At 39.7% G+C, this 16,398-nt stretch overlaps 2 protein-coding genes across 18 annotated transcripts in view; both read left to right on the top strand.

The window, feature by feature from the left end:
• hif1al2 (hypoxia inducible factor 1 subunit alpha, like 2) overlaps positions 1 to 3,622 on the top strand; it is a 61,899-nt gene extending 58,277 nt beyond the window's left edge. Inside the window, exon 15 of the mRNA XM_053478347.1 lies at positions 3,612 to 3,622. The gene's annotated coding sequence lies outside the window, so the exon portion shown is untranslated. The remainder of the gene's footprint in view (positions 1 to 3,611) is intronic.
• Positions 1 to 16,398, top strand: part of mark2a (MAP/microtubule affinity-regulating kinase 2a) — a 47,149-nt gene that overhangs the window by 9,352 nt on the left and 21,399 nt on the right. For 3 of the 17 annotated variants that reach the window (XM_053478332.1, XM_053478330.1, XM_053478328.1), the window contains exons 1-5: positions 8,661 to 8,889; positions 13,786 to 13,959; positions 14,754 to 14,807; positions 15,096 to 15,144; positions 15,358 to 15,423. In XM_053478332.1, coding sequence (XP_053334307.1) covers positions 8,815 to 8,889; positions 13,786 to 13,959; positions 14,754 to 14,807; positions 15,096 to 15,144; positions 15,358 to 15,423 — 418 coding nt within the window. In that variant the 5' untranslated portion in view covers positions 8,661 to 8,814. Of the gene's footprint in view, positions 1 to 8,651; positions 8,890 to 13,785; positions 13,960 to 14,753; positions 14,808 to 15,095; positions 15,145 to 15,357; positions 15,424 to 16,398 lie in introns of those variants that run through there. The other 14 variants (XM_053478337.1, XM_053478333.1, XM_053478331.1 and 11 more) reach the window with 11 other exon arrangements.

Below are 16,398 nucleotides of genomic sequence, written 5' to 3'. Positions count from 1 at the left end.
CTGTCATCTTTAAAAACCACTCATCCTCGTCACGATGCAGGTCAGTTTTCTGATTATCTTCATGATGAGAAGACGAGTTGCATGCGCTATGTTTGGTTTCTTTTCAAACATAGTCGTGGGGGGGGGGATGGTGCGGCAACGGTGGCGGCGCGGTGACAAACTTGTGTCTAGCTTGCGCCTGCGTGTGTGTAAAGTCATATGTCATCGAGAACTGCCGAGGTGTGTTTGGAAAAAGCAGCGTGCGAGACGAGAGGCGGCTGCAAGGCTGGTGGTGGTTGGGGAGTGAGTGAGTGAGAGAGCGAGAGAGATGGACACTGAGGCCTGTTTTCAGCAGTGGATTGCTATGGCAACAGGAAAGTTCTAAGCGAGACGCTGAGAATTCATCGCTTTAGATCATAGCAACCCTGGCAGTCATTATTTTTCCTCCTTTTTCCTTTTCTAATGGCTGATTTGTACCAGACTCGCATTGTTGCGCTCAACGTCGCAGTTTGATCTGCTGACGTTTTGTCCACATGGTTCGTTAATATAAATGTTCTTTTAAGCGATATAGAATCGATATATAGAAAAGATACAAGGACGCTCAGATAAGCGATACAGCGCAACATGGAACTCTTATGATCGACGTGTCGATACTGATAAGGCTTAAGCGCATTCGTATCGAGTGGAAATAAGAAGCGTCGACTAAAGTTCACGTGTGGGAACATTTGTAATGTGGAGTTTTGGATTCAGGAACAACTAAGAAGCAGCTGCTTTTTTTGGTCACAAAAACATTACAGCACAGTGAAATGCTTTTTCTTTGCGTAACCCAGCTTTTTAGGAAGTCAGTCAGATCGCAGGATCAGTCATGAGTATGCTGGAGGATGCGGAAATTGAAGTTCAAAGGCCAAACAGTGCCAGCTTGAACCCTTGACCTTCTAATCAGTAAATTGAACCACTAAGCAAAAAATGAGCCACCCGTCGTCAATACGATCATGATGCATCAAGGTGATTCGAACTATCGCTATAGGTATTGTCTTGGATGTCTGAAATTCTGGTGCCTGTGGCTTTAATTTTGAATCTAAGTCATCAACTCTTTTTGTCCATATCGCCAAACTTCACTTCCACAGCAGTAAACAAAATGAATAAAATGAAACAGAGTGCCAACTATCAGGGTGAATTTTTCAATATACAGTATTCTATGTACTGTGGTTTTTTTTTTTTTTTTTTTTTTTAAACTCCTCTCTACACAAGAGATTTCAATCATTTATTTGCGGCGTGGTGAATAGCGTATTTACAGTCCTGTAATTAATGAAAGAAAACTGACTAAAGGATAATAATACCTAGAGTCTGGTAAATATTTTCTGCTGTAATACTGTGACATGGACACAATGACAGGTTATGTACATCTACTCGCACTTGCTACTTGTCGACGATAGGACGGACACGATCTCACAAGCGGAATTTGAAACACAGATAGAGACAGTTGGAGACACATTTTTAGTCAGTCTAAAACAAAACCCACCCAAAAAAAGAGGTTTTGCAATCACACCATCTTTTTTAAAAAGGTTTTTTTTTTTTTTTTTTTTTTTTTTATTATTGATTTGACCAGGTCACCAAACTACAGGCTGTCGAGAAACTATTTTTATAGACTGATGAATATCTTTCCAAAGAATTAAATATATATATATTTTTTTTTATTAAGCCAGGTACATTATTTCACTTAATTTGTACCTTTTAACTTTTATTTTTCTGTTAGTAGTAGTAGTAATGATTAAACTACTACTGAGTGTTTTTATTTTCTCAAAAGGGACCTGCTAGTCATTTTTAGACATTGGACAAATCTGAGGGGGGGAAAACCTTCCCGTCCCTTCTTTTTCTACTTTTTTTTCTTTATTTTTGTGTTGGCCAGGATTTAAACCAGCCAATACGATGTTTTTTTTCCCTTCTAACGTGACCTCATATAAGAAAAGTTCTCACTCTGGCTGATCTCTGAAGGGGTGTGGCTTAGCACTATCTCATTTACATAGATACTGAAATAGGGTGTTAGGAAGAGGAGAGAAATGAAGCGAGTTTGAGGTATAATGCGTTATAATCTGAGGAATATTACAGCACACACTTTGGGAGAGCTCTGAAAGAGCTGTGTTAACTTGTTGAAGAAATACAAATATACTGTATATGTGCATACTGCACTGTGAAAAATGCATTACAAAAAAAAAGGTTTTCGTACTTAATCCAGTTTGCTGCGTTTATTTCTCAAATGTAATTCCATGTCGTCGGTTTTTGTCAAACGCAGACGTGGAAGTGCAGATTCAGCATTGGTGCTCAGAGTGCATATTAACGGAGCACAATGCGGATAAAAATAACCCGCTCCCTCGTTTCACATGGCGATGCCTTACAACATCTTTCAAAACAACCCAGTGAACCCGTGATGTCACGTCGGAGAAATAAACATTGCAATCTTTCGACCAAAACAAATTCTTGTTTTTATTTATTTTTTGGCTCACGCAAATGGCAAGGTTTCCCAAACCACCCACAGACGGCTTATCCGGAAGCTCCGTGCTCATCCGGACTGCTCAGAGACAGCACCATAACACTGTGGTCCGTGTCTATAGAGATCTGTGCACCTCATACTGTAGAGCTGTAGTGCATACTGTATATTAAATCTGGTTAGGTATGAGGGAGCTGATGTCATTTTCAGACAGAGGCAGTGGGTGGGATCCCATGTGTTGCTCTCCTCAGTGATATATGTGTGTGTGTGTGAAAAGGAAACCGAGATCCCGGGAACAAACTGGTTTTTCAACGCGACAGGTAGAGCTAGTTCATCTGTAGCTCATTAAACCTTGACAACGTGTGGGCGTTTACTTTAATTCCGCAGTAAGCTAGCTTCATTTTTCCATTGTAGACTTTTCTAAAACCAGCTTTGTGTATTTGGTGTGTGTGGTGGTGCACATGTGTGTATATATAACCTATAGATGTGTTAAGCTCAAAGATAAATCCAGCAGGTTAATCTTTGGCCGAAGCGCCTGCCTGCCTCGTTGTTTGCTGAATGGGTGCGGTCCATAGTCAACTTCTCTGCACTGATTTGAGCAGATGTTGGCGAACCACAGCAGATGTTGGAGAACCACAGCATGGCTCGGTCCTTTCATCTTGCCATTCCGTCTCTTCTTTAAAAAATTTTGTCGTCGAGGGGGGTTTGTATCAGGAAATGACCTTAAAGTGTGGTCAAGCTGATCTCGGGGTTTATTCTTATTATGCTAAGTAACAATTAGGTGCCGATTAAAGTGTCGTAGTGACTCTTTTCCGTCATACAAGCAAAAGCGATTTACAAAGAAGAAAAATTAATTTCTGGCTGAGCAGAGTTAGGTATTTGCTCAGATATTTTTCACTCACTGACTGTTCCGGCTGTTAGACAGTGTTTCTTAAACTTCCTTTTCGTCAGATGTGTGGAAATGTCTTGTCGATGAGAGAAGACGCATGACAAGGGCCTGACAGTTTTGAGGAAAGCTGCAGTATCTCAATCACTCTTTATCACCCATGGCGAGCAGAAAAGCATCTCAATGGGTTAAACACTGAACGCTAAAGTGAAGTTAGCTGATATAGGTACAAAATATTAAATGTTATGTACAGTAGAGGTGTGAATTGTATGTAGACTTGAGGTTTAACAATTTGTAAAAAATTTATTGAATTTATAAGGATACGTTCAGGGTTGTCCAAAATGTTTATCAGAAGTAGGGACGGGAATCACCAGGGACAAGCTGATTATCAAGTATTATCGCAATACATAGCTGTCGATTTGATTTGTATTGTGATTCTGTAAGTATCTTTAAGCATTATTACAAATATCTGCATTTAATCTTCTTTTTTTATGTGATTTTTGTTATAATTCTAAACAAAATTTGCTCTCAGTAGACAAGTTGCTGAGTTGCCTGTAAATAGTGTGAATAGTTTAGAGCACGCCATGTGTTGGATTATAGAGCAACAGTAATGTTTTGCCAAACAAATAAAATAAAATTTAACTTAAAGAAAAAAAAGTGGATTCAGGTTTCGAAAGACAGGAAGTCGACGCTTTTCGGAGCGTACGTGCCTCTTGTCGCTGCCTTTAATAACCTTTTTACCAGGTGAATTGTTGTTATAAGGTGTTTTAAATTTACTTTCGAAGCAGTTGTTTCACCTTCTTCTGCTTGTATTTTTTGCCGGGAAAACCCAGTAGCACCTGCTAACAATCTGTAATTTTACTGTAATTTTAGCGATCTTAATGATATTATAAATAAGAGTTTAGCTTATTGAGAGTGTATTAACCGATAAAGTTTGTTCTGCATCTGTAATCTAACCGTACTGTCATAGGTTCACATGTGCGTTATGTGCACAGCCGAAGTGTGTGAATAGAAGGGCGGGGCTATTTACACAAGTGTGTGTGTGACGGGCCACCAGAAATAAATCGGTGTATAGCAAATCTGAGGATGTATAAATCTTTCCAGTTCTAATGTTATATATTTATTCTAAGTTGCAGCAAGCAATGTTCTTAAGACTTCTTAAGTTCTCAGTAGTCTACTGCGCCTACAAAAGATTATTTGTGAACAGTTTTTTGTGAGAAAATTTTCCGCTTTACAGTATGTCAAAATGAACCATGTTAATGAAAAAAAAAAAAAAGACATTTTGGTAACATTATATAAACAGCTGTAGGATATTTTAGAGGTGTAGATGTTTATGTGTACTGACCTGTAGGAAAGCCAGTCAGTGGAAAATCAGCCACGGAAAAGAAGGGATGATTACAGCTATAAGGTTTCAGACGCATGCATATCAGAGGATGTTGTGTGAAGTGCAAAACTTGGATTTAGTAGTGACCCGCTCTTTGTTTTGAATAAAAAATAAAAATAAAGGCTTCATCTATACCTAGTACTACTTAAATCTCTCTCTAGTCAAATTCAAATGAATTCCAGTGATCACTTTAAATCCTGAAATCAGTGTTAGTGATCGGCTCTGACGGTTTCAGTTCTGTCTTTTTTACGTTTGTGCTAAGATGTAAAATAGAGTTCTGGAGTCAATGTGTAAAAAAAACATGGGCAGTTAGTTTTTAGTTGATAGGATAGTGAGGTTGGTGGCTGTTTTTGTAAATGTATTACTGTGGGATTTACCTGTATCTGTTATTCATGCTACTGTATATGTGTATATAATAATTATAACAGCTAGTTAACAAGTCTGTCTTGCTGTTTACGTTTGGTGTATCAGTATCAGTATAAATAACCTGGGCCCTTATTCACAAAGCTTCTTAAGTCTACAAGTTGCTCCTAGTGAAGAAACTCTTAGAAAATTCTTGGAATTATGACCTTAAATTTAGGACTAAATCTTAGTAAAGATAAAAATGATTCACGAAACATCTTATCCCTAAAAACAGCTCCTGAGGTTAAAATTGTTAAGAGTAGAGAGGAGGACTTTTAAGAGGCTTAAGAGTTTCTATAGCAGAGGACAAAATGGCGAAAAGAAGAAATATTCTCCAAACGCTAAATGTAAACACTGCTCTTCTGTCCAATTTGGTTTTCTTGTTTTACTTCCTTCCATCTCTTTTAGATTGTTGGCTACATACCAAGTGCAACTTTTGTCCTGCAATCATGTAAATTGGTAAAAGCTGAACCATTTTGCTCCCATCAATCTGAAATGGATCACAAGTAATAAAATCAGTGTAATAAATAAATGTAACAACTTAAATATAGTAACTTCTGTGTGGAAATTGGTTGCTTTAAAAGTAGACGCATTTATAACATTTGGCTGTTTTAATTATCTTTATAATAACAGAAATTTAGCCTATAACAGAAACTTTGCATAAAGTAGCCTGTAGTCATGATTATACAATTCCATTATATACAAACAACATGATTTCACTGACTGTTCGATTATCATGTATTGTTTTTTTTACAAAGAGCGCATTTCAAGAGGTCAGAGGTTATTTTTTTATCAACCAATCACAGTTCTTAAATTGCTGCGTCATCCCTATCAACGGGGTCAACCACGCCTCCTCACTAAGCTATTTGTACTTTTCTTATTCGGAGTTGCTCTGAGAACCAGGTTTTCTAAATCACTTTTAATCTGAGACTCCCAGCTAGGACTTTTTAGGCTAAGATAGGAGCTCTCTGAGAGAATTTTTAGAAGTGTTGTGAATACTAGCCCTGAAGATTATTTTTTGCCGGTATAATCTTAGTTCTCATTTGTTTTGTTTTTTTAATGGACTTTATAGGCAGTATGGTGAAGTAGAGGTTAGCACTGTGGCCTCACACACAGGGTCAAGGGTTCAATTCCTGCTGCCTGTGTGTGTGGAGTTTGCATGCTCTAGCTGTGGTTTGTGGACTCCCACAGGTTAATTGTGTGAGTGTGCCCTGCGATGGACTGGCACCTGGTCCAGGTTGTACCTCACATAGTGCCCCAAGCCCCTTTTTGAGAGGCTCCAGGACTCACACAACCTCTTGTACAGGTTAAGCGATACAGAAAAAGAGTGAGAGTTTCATTCCTAATTCGAGGTTATAGTTATGTTAAAGGTAACGTAGTATACTGTTATACGTCTCAGAGGTTACGAAACGTGTCGGTTAACATTCCATCCTGTTCCGATCATGTGTTCTTGCATCCCTTAAATTCCTTCTGTTCTAAACACACTCACTGTTCCAGCGTCTGTAGGTTTAAATGCAAAAGAATTAGTTACTGCTCATCTCTCCCCTTTGTGGAAGTGCTTTTTTCTAGCCAAATGGAAATCAGGAAATGGGACTCGTTAGCCCTTTTTTTTCTTGCTTGGTATGACATCATACAAGGTAGGAAATGTATACAGAATATTGAAACAAAAAGGAATAAAAGGAGTTTAACTTTTTCTATTTTTATTTTTTTTTTTTTGGTCAGTGTAGACCCAAGTGATTGTTCAGAAAGGGTTTTTGTAAAAAAAACAACAACTCAGATTTCTCTCTCTAAATTAGTCATAGCCGATTCCCACTGATGTCTCAGTTAAAGCGTTGCCTTACCAAACGGCGGGCGGGGACTATTACGCGCTTCCTCTGAGACACGTGAACCGCTGCTCACATAACGTTTCGGAATGGTGTAACACACCCTGGGGAAACCGATATCCTCCCCCTCAGGATCGTGTGAGCTCATAGACGCCCATGATTAGCTAGTGTTGCTAAAGTCGATATGAGAGTGCGGGTACGCCATCCTTTTCCCCTGAGAGAGAGAGAGCACGGCCAGTCTGTTATCTGGACTCCCGTCTGCGGCTGGGTTTCGCGTCACCCGGGATTTGAACTCGCAGTCTCCGGATGACGGGGTGAACGCGTTTTGCTTGCATGTAAATCTAGTTTTCCATAAAGTGGTCTAGTGAAACCATTGAATTTATTAATTTTTCAGTAAATACGTTAAATGAATCAGAGTTGAGGTAGCTCCCTATCTGCCATCTCAGGAACATGAAGCATAAGATAGAATATTACACCTTCGAGGTCGGGGGTTCAAGTCCCGCCTTTATTTCTGTGTGGGTGGAGTTTGCATTTTTTCTCCATGCTTGTTGGGTTTTCTAACACAGTCTGGAGGCATTCACAAATTGCCTGTAGTGTGTGAGAGCGCAGGATGCGATGGATTGGCACCCTGTCCAGGGTATATCCCTCCTAGTGCCCCAAGTCCCCTGGGAATTAGGCTCCAGTCTTCTCACAACCCTGTAGTGGTCTAGAGAATGAGGGTAAGTGAGTTTTTGTAGATTGGGGATGGGGGGACGGGGGAGGAGACCAGAGGAAGCCTGCAGAGGCTCTTGTGACGCTCTAAACTGACAGGAACTCAACCTTAGAGTCAAACCAGGGACCCTGGAGCAGCTCTGTGATTTACTGTGTAAAACAATGAATAAATCACATGACCTGATTGACAAAAATTTGTTTGGTTCTTCATGCCAAGCCGGCCCTGCATGGTCAGAGCACTAATGTAACTTCAGTGTCTTCATTACCATTCTCGGCCGGTTAAACTGGTGAGAAGTTTTAGCACGATCAGTCTGAATTCTTAGTTCCATTGTCTTTTTGTTCCAGCTGTCTTGGCATGTCAGAGCTTGCATGAAGTCAACTTCTTGCATCTCTCTCTCTCTCCCTATCTCTCTCTTTCTCTCTCTCTCTCAGCCAGCCCACAGACAAACCCAGACACGTCGCTTCCGGACTCGTACATGACTTTCGGATTACGTTGCCTGTATCTGTGTCTCTGCCTATAAGTCAACTTCCACAAATTACACAACTTCCTGTTGTTTGGGGAAGCTGTCCCTCAGTGCGCGGACCCCCAGAGAGACTAGCATGTGTGTCCTATTTTAGGCCCGCGCTCTCCTGGCCTCTGTAAATGTCCTCTGAGTCATTCATTCGCACTATCACCATGTAGGCTTTTGCTGTAAAGTGCAGCAGGGGACCTCAGCAAGGTCCGGTAAAGTTTTGGAACGAGGATCTTGTTTGTTCCGACGTGTCTCGGACGTACGCTGCCATCGCTGGACATGCCCGCCTCACTCCTTCTATGAAATGGAATTACTTATTTTTTGGAAAAACGAACAGATTTCATGTTTTAAATAGCAACCAGGTTTGTTGCGGGTTTCGTCATTAGTCACAGTGTATGATACGAAGATTACCTCACCGCTGGAATTTCATAATACGGATTAAAAACGGACTTTCGTATATTACTGTTAGCAGATTTCGCAACCTCTCCCTTTGGATTGACCCTAAATCTTCACTACAACGAACTCAGTTTCTCTGTGCCGGGGATGCGGCCGTCTGAAACCCAAAGGCTGCGCAGTCTGTTACGCTCGTAAACAAGTTACGGCGTCACCTCTGTTGCCTTTCTCCTGGCATGTCCGTAAATCTTCAATACAGAACAGCTTTAAAGCACCCAGAGGAACATACCGTTGCTGACCAGAACCTGATTGTAAGTCAGATTAGAACAACAAAGTGTTAAATATTGACAGCGTGAAAGATTTCTACCGATAATAAGAATAGAAGGACATTTAAAGTGTTTGTAGTCTCTTGAGAGAATTTCCGCCAGGAGGGCAGCCTTTTCTATTTATTATTATTGTTCTTTTAAATAGAAATGACTTAAAAATGACTTAAAATCTGTTTTACTATCACTACTTAAATCAGTCTTACAATCCGTTTGTGTTCAGTGCGTTATCAGGTGCTTCTTCATCCTTTAGTAACGCGTCTAAGCAGCTGTGGGGTTGTTTTTATTTCGAGTTCTGTAATTACATGTTTGCGCAGAGGGAGATGAGAGCAGTCTGGACAGCGTCTGACGTTCAGTTTCACGTCTCTTACTCTCTCTCTCTATCTTTCTCTTCTGTGTTGAGTGCCGATGACCGAAGATTTACTGCTTTGCGAAAGACGCTTCCTGTCCCTTAGGGTAATTCTGGTCCCCTCCTCCCTCCCCCTTTCCCTTGCATGTAGTTAAGAGGACGGTCAGTCGGAAGGTGTGGTGCCTGCGCCCTGTGGTTGCTCCTGACGTGTCCGCGGCAGCGCTTAGACACAGGGGGTATAATTTAAGTCTAGGAACCGTGAGTCTGTGGTGAAGGTCATAGCCGTGCGAGGACTGCGTCGCCTTCTCGCTGCAGCGAGATTCACGCTGCGCTGCAGCAAATACCGTTTCGTAGTTCGCAAAAAGGAAGTGAGGGTCAGGTTCCCTTCTCGTATTAAGCCGCTTCTTATGATAAAAAAAAAAACATTTACCGTCCTTGTATATACGGCTTACATGATGTTTATTCAATTTCTTTCTCCTTTTCCTTCTGTATGTTGAAAGTTCAGCAGCTAGATGATGATGTGTGTGTGGTTTAAAAGTTTCAGTGTTGCACAATAACTGACTAACATTCTAAGACATTGCCTGCATTTAGAACTCTTAAAACATTGCCCTGCTGTGAACCTTGTAAGAGAAGGAAAAAAAACCCTCTCTTCTCTTTGCTGTACGCTTCCTGCAAGCGGGTAATTACAGCAATCTCACGAACGGCCCACTGCACAGGCAAACTCGTCATATTACAGACTTAAACCGTGTGCTGGGTTTAAAAGTACAGGAACACAAGTAAAATTGTATTGTTGTATTTCTGTGTGTATACATGACTGATCAGAATAGTGTCTTTTTATTTCCAAAAAAAAAAAAACTAGGTCATAAATACACAAATAGATGATTAAACTTCTAAATGTGTACTTATTGAGAAAATACTATATTTCAGACTCTTCTTCTAAATGACATGCTGTCTAAAAACAGAAATGAGACAACATGGAGTTTTTTTTTTATTTTTATACAAAATAACTGTCATCATAAACTAGCTTGCTACTCCTGCAAAACATATAATCTGCTTGTACTGTAAGTCCCAGTGTGTTTAAACCTAAATGGATTTAGTGGCTGATGTACACTTCAATCAGCCATAACACTGTGACAAGGGAAGAGAATCACACTAATAATCTTGTGCAAGTGAACGTTTTGTCTTCAAAAGTTGATGTGATGGAAGCAGGAAGAATGGGCAAGTGTAAGGATTTGATCGACTTTGATCAACGCTATGGCTAATTACTTAGACAACCGGGGCCGAGTAAGTCCATAACTGCAGCCCTGGTAGGATGTTCTCAGTGTGCAGGGGTCAAAACCTTCCAAAAGTGCCCATGGAAACCGCTATGGGGGAAAAGTAAAGTTGGGAAACCTTGGGTGCCATTCATGTAGATGTTTCTTTATCCACCTACCTAAAAATTGTTGCTGACCAAGTACACCCCTTCATAGAAACCTGAATTTATTCCCTGATTCCCTGCAGTGGCCTCTTCCAGCGGAAATAAGTTGCGCCCTGCAGTTCCACGAACATGCTTCAGGTGTTTAAGGTGGACTTGGTTTCCAAATTCTTTGGATCTCAATTCAAACGAGCATCTATTGGATGTTGGATGTGCTGGAAAAACAAGTCCAATCCATAGAGGCTCCACCTTACAGCTCCACCTCGCACCCAGCAGGACTTGATCCTTTTGTGTGCACTACAATTTAACATTAGAGTCGCTAGTATGAGTTATTACTTATAAAAGGGGAAATGATCCAGTCAACACTTAAGTCTGGAAACATTAACAGGCACTGCACTCAACTCCCCCAGATCTCCTCCTGATCGTGTACTTCCTGTTTGGGAACGGAAAAAGGGTTTTAGGTCATAAATATGGATTATACGCCATCCAATTCTGATTTATGTAACTGCATGGTTATTACTTGTAGTTATATGTATTACAGATGTTGATGACAAACCTCAAAATGACGAATACTTTGACCTAAAAAGTTAGTCTGAATTGTAATATAATACTGTATAAATTATTTAAATATTTGGCATAAATTTAATCATTAAAGCAAATGGAGATGTGCATCGTATGTAGACTGTCAATTAAAATTAGGCATCACTGAATGTTGAAAGAAAAACTGATTTGTCTTAAGTAGTTTATTTCAAACGTTTTAAATTATCAAATAAATTGTGCAAATAATTTCACAGCAGAAGCCTAATCCACAGTCATTTGCCAAATTATTTGTCCAATAATTTAATCAAAAATGTACTGATATTTTTAGCACTTTATGTTTTCTGATTGGCCCTGCTACCATAATTAGAGCTATACGATTCATGAGTTTGGTCGAATCTTTATTTCTCTAAAGCTGATTTGTGACCATGTTAAAAGCGCTATACAAATAGAATTGAATAAAATTCAGTCTAATTTTTAATGAATTCCTGAAAAAGAATTACCACAGCTTTTGCAGACAATATAAAAAAACTGCTTGCCTTTTTAGCAAACACTTGCATTTTGCAAGAGTATGAAAAGAAAAGCTTCTTGTTTTGTTTTTTTGTTTTTCTCATGTAGATGGGAGGTTGTAATTTATGGGCGGTTGATGCAAAACCACCACCAACTAGACTGGAGTGTGGAGTGGAAGATTTGCAAGATAACAAGATTACGCTTTTATACGAGACATGAATTTTTTTTAACAATTAACCACAAAAGTTACACAGCATTTCAATGTTTATTGGATACTTTTAGTTTTTAATACTTTAAAATCTGTAAGAAATATAGCTGCTTAAAATTAATCAGACAGTGAACTTTAGTATTATCGAAATGACTTGAAAAATCGCAATGCGATGTATGTATTCAAATTTTTTTTTTTTTTATGTAATTGAATTGGGGTCTACCCATGATTAAGAGCTCTACTGATATTTGAACATCCTCCTGTATTCTCAAATGTGCAGCGGTTGAATTGCTCATTTTAGGGTAACAGTTCTGGATTCAGATTCAGTTTTTTAGCTTTACAGTGCACATTCGGCAACCCGAGGAAGGCCAGTTCTGCATGTGGTAGTTGTGTACATTTCATCATTAAACTTACTCAAGAACTGCCTAGTTTCACACAAAGATACTGTGACAGTCTGGAAGTTGGTTACTTGATACAAAGGGTTTTAAGTCAGACTTTTACTTTTATGATGATGTTAACATCCACTCCAGTTGTTTTACTGACTGGACAAAAACTTAAAGCCACACCCACACACTTAATATTTCACTCGAGCACCATTAGCTTAGATCGTGGCACACACACAGCGGTGGACAGCTCATGTGTGAAAAAGAATCCTCATGCACAGTTTGATAACTTGGTCATTCAGTACATTCTGGTCGTCAGCTGACCTCTGTTTATTATTGCCACGTAACGTTACTGAGCCTAGACCTGACCAACGGAAGCAACCCCAGATTATAACACTGTGTCTCTACAGGCTTGTACAGCGGCCACTATACGCTATGGGTGCATCGCTTCATGCACTTCCCCTCTTACCCTGACACGCCCATCGCTCAGACCACACCTTTTTCTTAATCTTTATGCTCCCTAACGAAACCCATTTCTTTTAATTATTCTCATTATTCCAAGTTGTTTTCTTCCGGCCACACAGCTGTTTAGTCCCAATTCTGTAAGTTCCTGTAACCTCGTCCATATAAAAAGGGGTTAGAAATTAAATAAAACTATGATTTCTACTGTCTGCGATGTCTGTCTGTACATTTTGACATAATAACGCAGCCTTCCCAAGCGTTAAAGTAATGTCTATTTTTTTTTTCCTGACCACACTGGCGGTTTACACTATTCTCACAGGTTTCAATAATGCATTGGACAAGTTGTTGTGACATTTTCAGTCATTTTTATTTGCTTGAGGCAGACAAATCATTTAACCATTCTAAAACAACACCATATATCTTGCTTTAAAAATGTTGTTGTTTCCGTCAACTGTTTGGTTTAGGGAAATTGTTGTAGGTTTTATGACAAGACAGGTTTTTTTTTTTGGTCTAAAAACCTCTAGAGAGAAAACAAAGGCTTTAAAGAGAAAGTCTGTATGTTTGCTTTAACCTTAGTAATGGAACAGCCACCAACTTGTTTAACAGATTTTTCGTAACATATAGAAGTTAAAAAGCACACTGTAACGTTCACTAATCAATAAAAAGTGCAGTTCTTTTTCTCAGTCTTGTGTCTGGGCTTCTTCAGCTGAGTCTGTGTTCTCTGTTTTCTCACCACAGTCTTCTCTTTTCTTCCTCTTCCCCCCCCCCTCTCTCTCTCTCTCTCTCTCTCTCTCCCTTCCCTCTCTCTCTCTCTCTTTCTCTGCTCGATAGTGTAGTCAGACTGAGCCTGGTGACAGTCCAATAAGCATTACATAAGCTGTTTCAGGGATATTATTAACCACAAAGCTCTGTTCTCTGCAGGTTTCACCGATTCTATCCACTGTCTGGTGGAAAATGAATCGTAACCCTATAAACCAGGAAGAACTTGGCGGGCTAAGGTCGTGTTGTGTTTGTTTCTCAGGCTCACTCCGACTTTAAGGCCGGCGGTCGCTCCAACATGCCTCGCGGCCGCAACTCGCTGGCCACCGCAGCCGACGACCAGCCGCACATCGGTAAATACCGGCTGCTGAAGACCATTGGAAAGGGGAATTTCGCAAAAGTCAAACTGGCTCGGCACGTCCTCACCGGCAAAGAGGTGACAATCAATCTGCTTTTGATTCTTTTTCAGCGTGAGTAGATTTGGAGATGTGCTTACTGTAATGCACATGGATTAAATATCGACTTATTGTTTTCTATATATACTATAGATGACTTTAAAAAAAAAAAATTATTTACTGGTTCTTGCCAATTTCTCAGCCCTCCCACAATGTCTCTACTGGGCCCCATTTTTTATTTTTATTTTTTGCATGATGAAATGGTTCATTTAACAATTCACAGTTCACACTCAGTACATCACCACTGCTTGTTAATGTGCGACAGCATGACTATTTGTTATCTGGCCCTCCATACTGACTGACATACTGACCCAGCACACAACCACACAAGGCCTTATAGAATGATAGAGTAGAAGAAAAAGAGAAACTTGTGTGTGTGTGTGTGTGTGTGTGTGTGTGTGTGTGTGTGTGTGCACTTATTGCTTGTGCGCCACTCTGTAATCACCATGTGGTGCGCTGAATTGTTTCCTGATGATGTTAGATTGTGATCTCTGCTAGGACCAGTCAAGGCTGAAGTCAGCCAACAGTCTACGATCTTTCCTTCGAGTCACGTTCTGTTTATTTGGTGGTCCTGTCATCGGTTTCCTTGTGTATACGTGTTTAGTCTTGAGGACTGTTTCCTCAAAAACATTAAGAAATCTCTCTCCCGGTAACATTTCATTGTGTTGGTTTTATGTAACGATGCGGATAAGTAATCTGGAAGTCCCACACGTTTGAACATTCTTCAAATTTTACCTCTCGTATGAAACTAACTTTGAATTCCTGTCGCCTTCAGGTGGCTGTAAAAATCATTGACAAGACTCAGCTCAACTCCTCCAGTCTCCAGAAGGTGAGGTCATCTTCAGTGAACTTGGGTTTTTTAATTACACTTTTTTTTTTTTGCACTCAAATCTTTTGAAATAGAGCCGCTTGTTTAGCAGTACACGCCTCGACTTCCTCACATCAAGTCCCTCGCTCATTAAAGCTTCTCTCGTTCATCCTGAAAACGCTCGACTTTGATTCCGCTCAAGGCCAAAGAAGCGAGCTAATTACACCAAATTAGGCTCAAATACTTCCTGAGTACAAATATACGATGTATCTGCTGTACATCAAGCATGAACTCTTGTCTCGTTCGCAGCTTTTTCGGGAAGTGAGGATCATGAAGCTGTTAAATCACCCAAATATCGGTGAGCTTTACTTACCAGACAACTAGTTTAAGCTGGAATTTCTGGTTTTTCCTACAGTTTTTTTTTTTACCCAAATGTTTACTCCTTTGTCAATATATCATGTGGATCATAAAAAAACTTCAACTGGCTTAGCGTGAATAAACTGTTTTTTTTGTTAGTTTTTTTTATTTTTTTTATTCAGTCCTTGACTTTTTTTTGTCTTTTTGTCCATAGTGAAACTGTTCGAGGAGATAGAAACCGAGAAGACACTTTACCTGGTTATGGAGTACGCCAGTGGAGGTTCGAGTTCTTCTACATCTCTTTGGCTTTAACACCTTTCAAGTCCATATAGAATTGTACAGTCAATTTACGTTGCTTCTATATATCCCCCCCCCCCCGCCCGCATTCAATAATCCTCCAAATCTATGGAGAAACCTACTGATTTTAATTTGCCAAGTTTATATACTGTTCAGATTGCTTAATAAATGAGTTTAAAAGCAATTTGAATCACTTCACTGCCTTTCACCAAGCGATTCAGTCAGTGACCAGAACTCGCTGGTTTTCAGTTTAATTGGTCGTGACCTATGATTTAGCCGGTCAGCCTTCGAAATAAAGGATTCTGTACCCCGCACAGAGGCTAACGAGGGCGCAACAGAAATACATTTTTATGACGTTACGTTATCAAAACGTCGTGCATGTTAAAAACACTCCGATCGTCCCTTTTCTCCAAACTTTGTAAGCAAATTAGTCTAAAGGCCGCACATTACACCTGCTTACACCAGTCGCAAAACACCCTGTAGAACCCTGTACGCCCACTTCATAAGCCACTCAACCCAGCATGCTCGCTGTCAAGTTGAGTTTTGGGACTTCGAAGGCATTAGAGCCGCTCGCCTTTTCTTTATAACCCTACAGGTAGTGTGCACTCTGAATTTTTGAAGCATTTTCATCCCATGTGGTAGCAGTAAATTATTTTCTTATATTACAATATATATAAAATAACATTAAAAAAAATCTGGAAAAAAATGTAATATCACAACACAATAGTTATATAATCTCTCTACCGTTTTTCATTTTATTTATTTATTTATTTATTTATTTTCCTATACATGGAAAATATCACACATTAAAAAAGCAAGATGATGTTCTCACGTCGCTTGACCGCTTAGTAAAAAAAAAAAAGCAGTGTACTGTTTAAAAACAAAAAATAATATAATTACTATGTGTCAGAAGTAAACACATTTTATTCACGCTTCACTTCCTACAGTGAAGTCATGG

This window comes from Clarias gariepinus, chromosome 19 (assembly GCF_024256425.1).
Source record: "Clarias gariepinus isolate MV-2021 ecotype Netherlands chromosome 19, CGAR_prim_01v2, whole genome shotgun sequence".
NCBI classification, from domain to species: domain Eukaryota; kingdom Metazoa; phylum Chordata; class Actinopteri; order Siluriformes; family Clariidae; genus Clarias; species Clarias gariepinus.
Note: the sequence above shows the minus strand (reverse complement) of the source record. Positions and strands in the feature narration are given on the sequence as shown.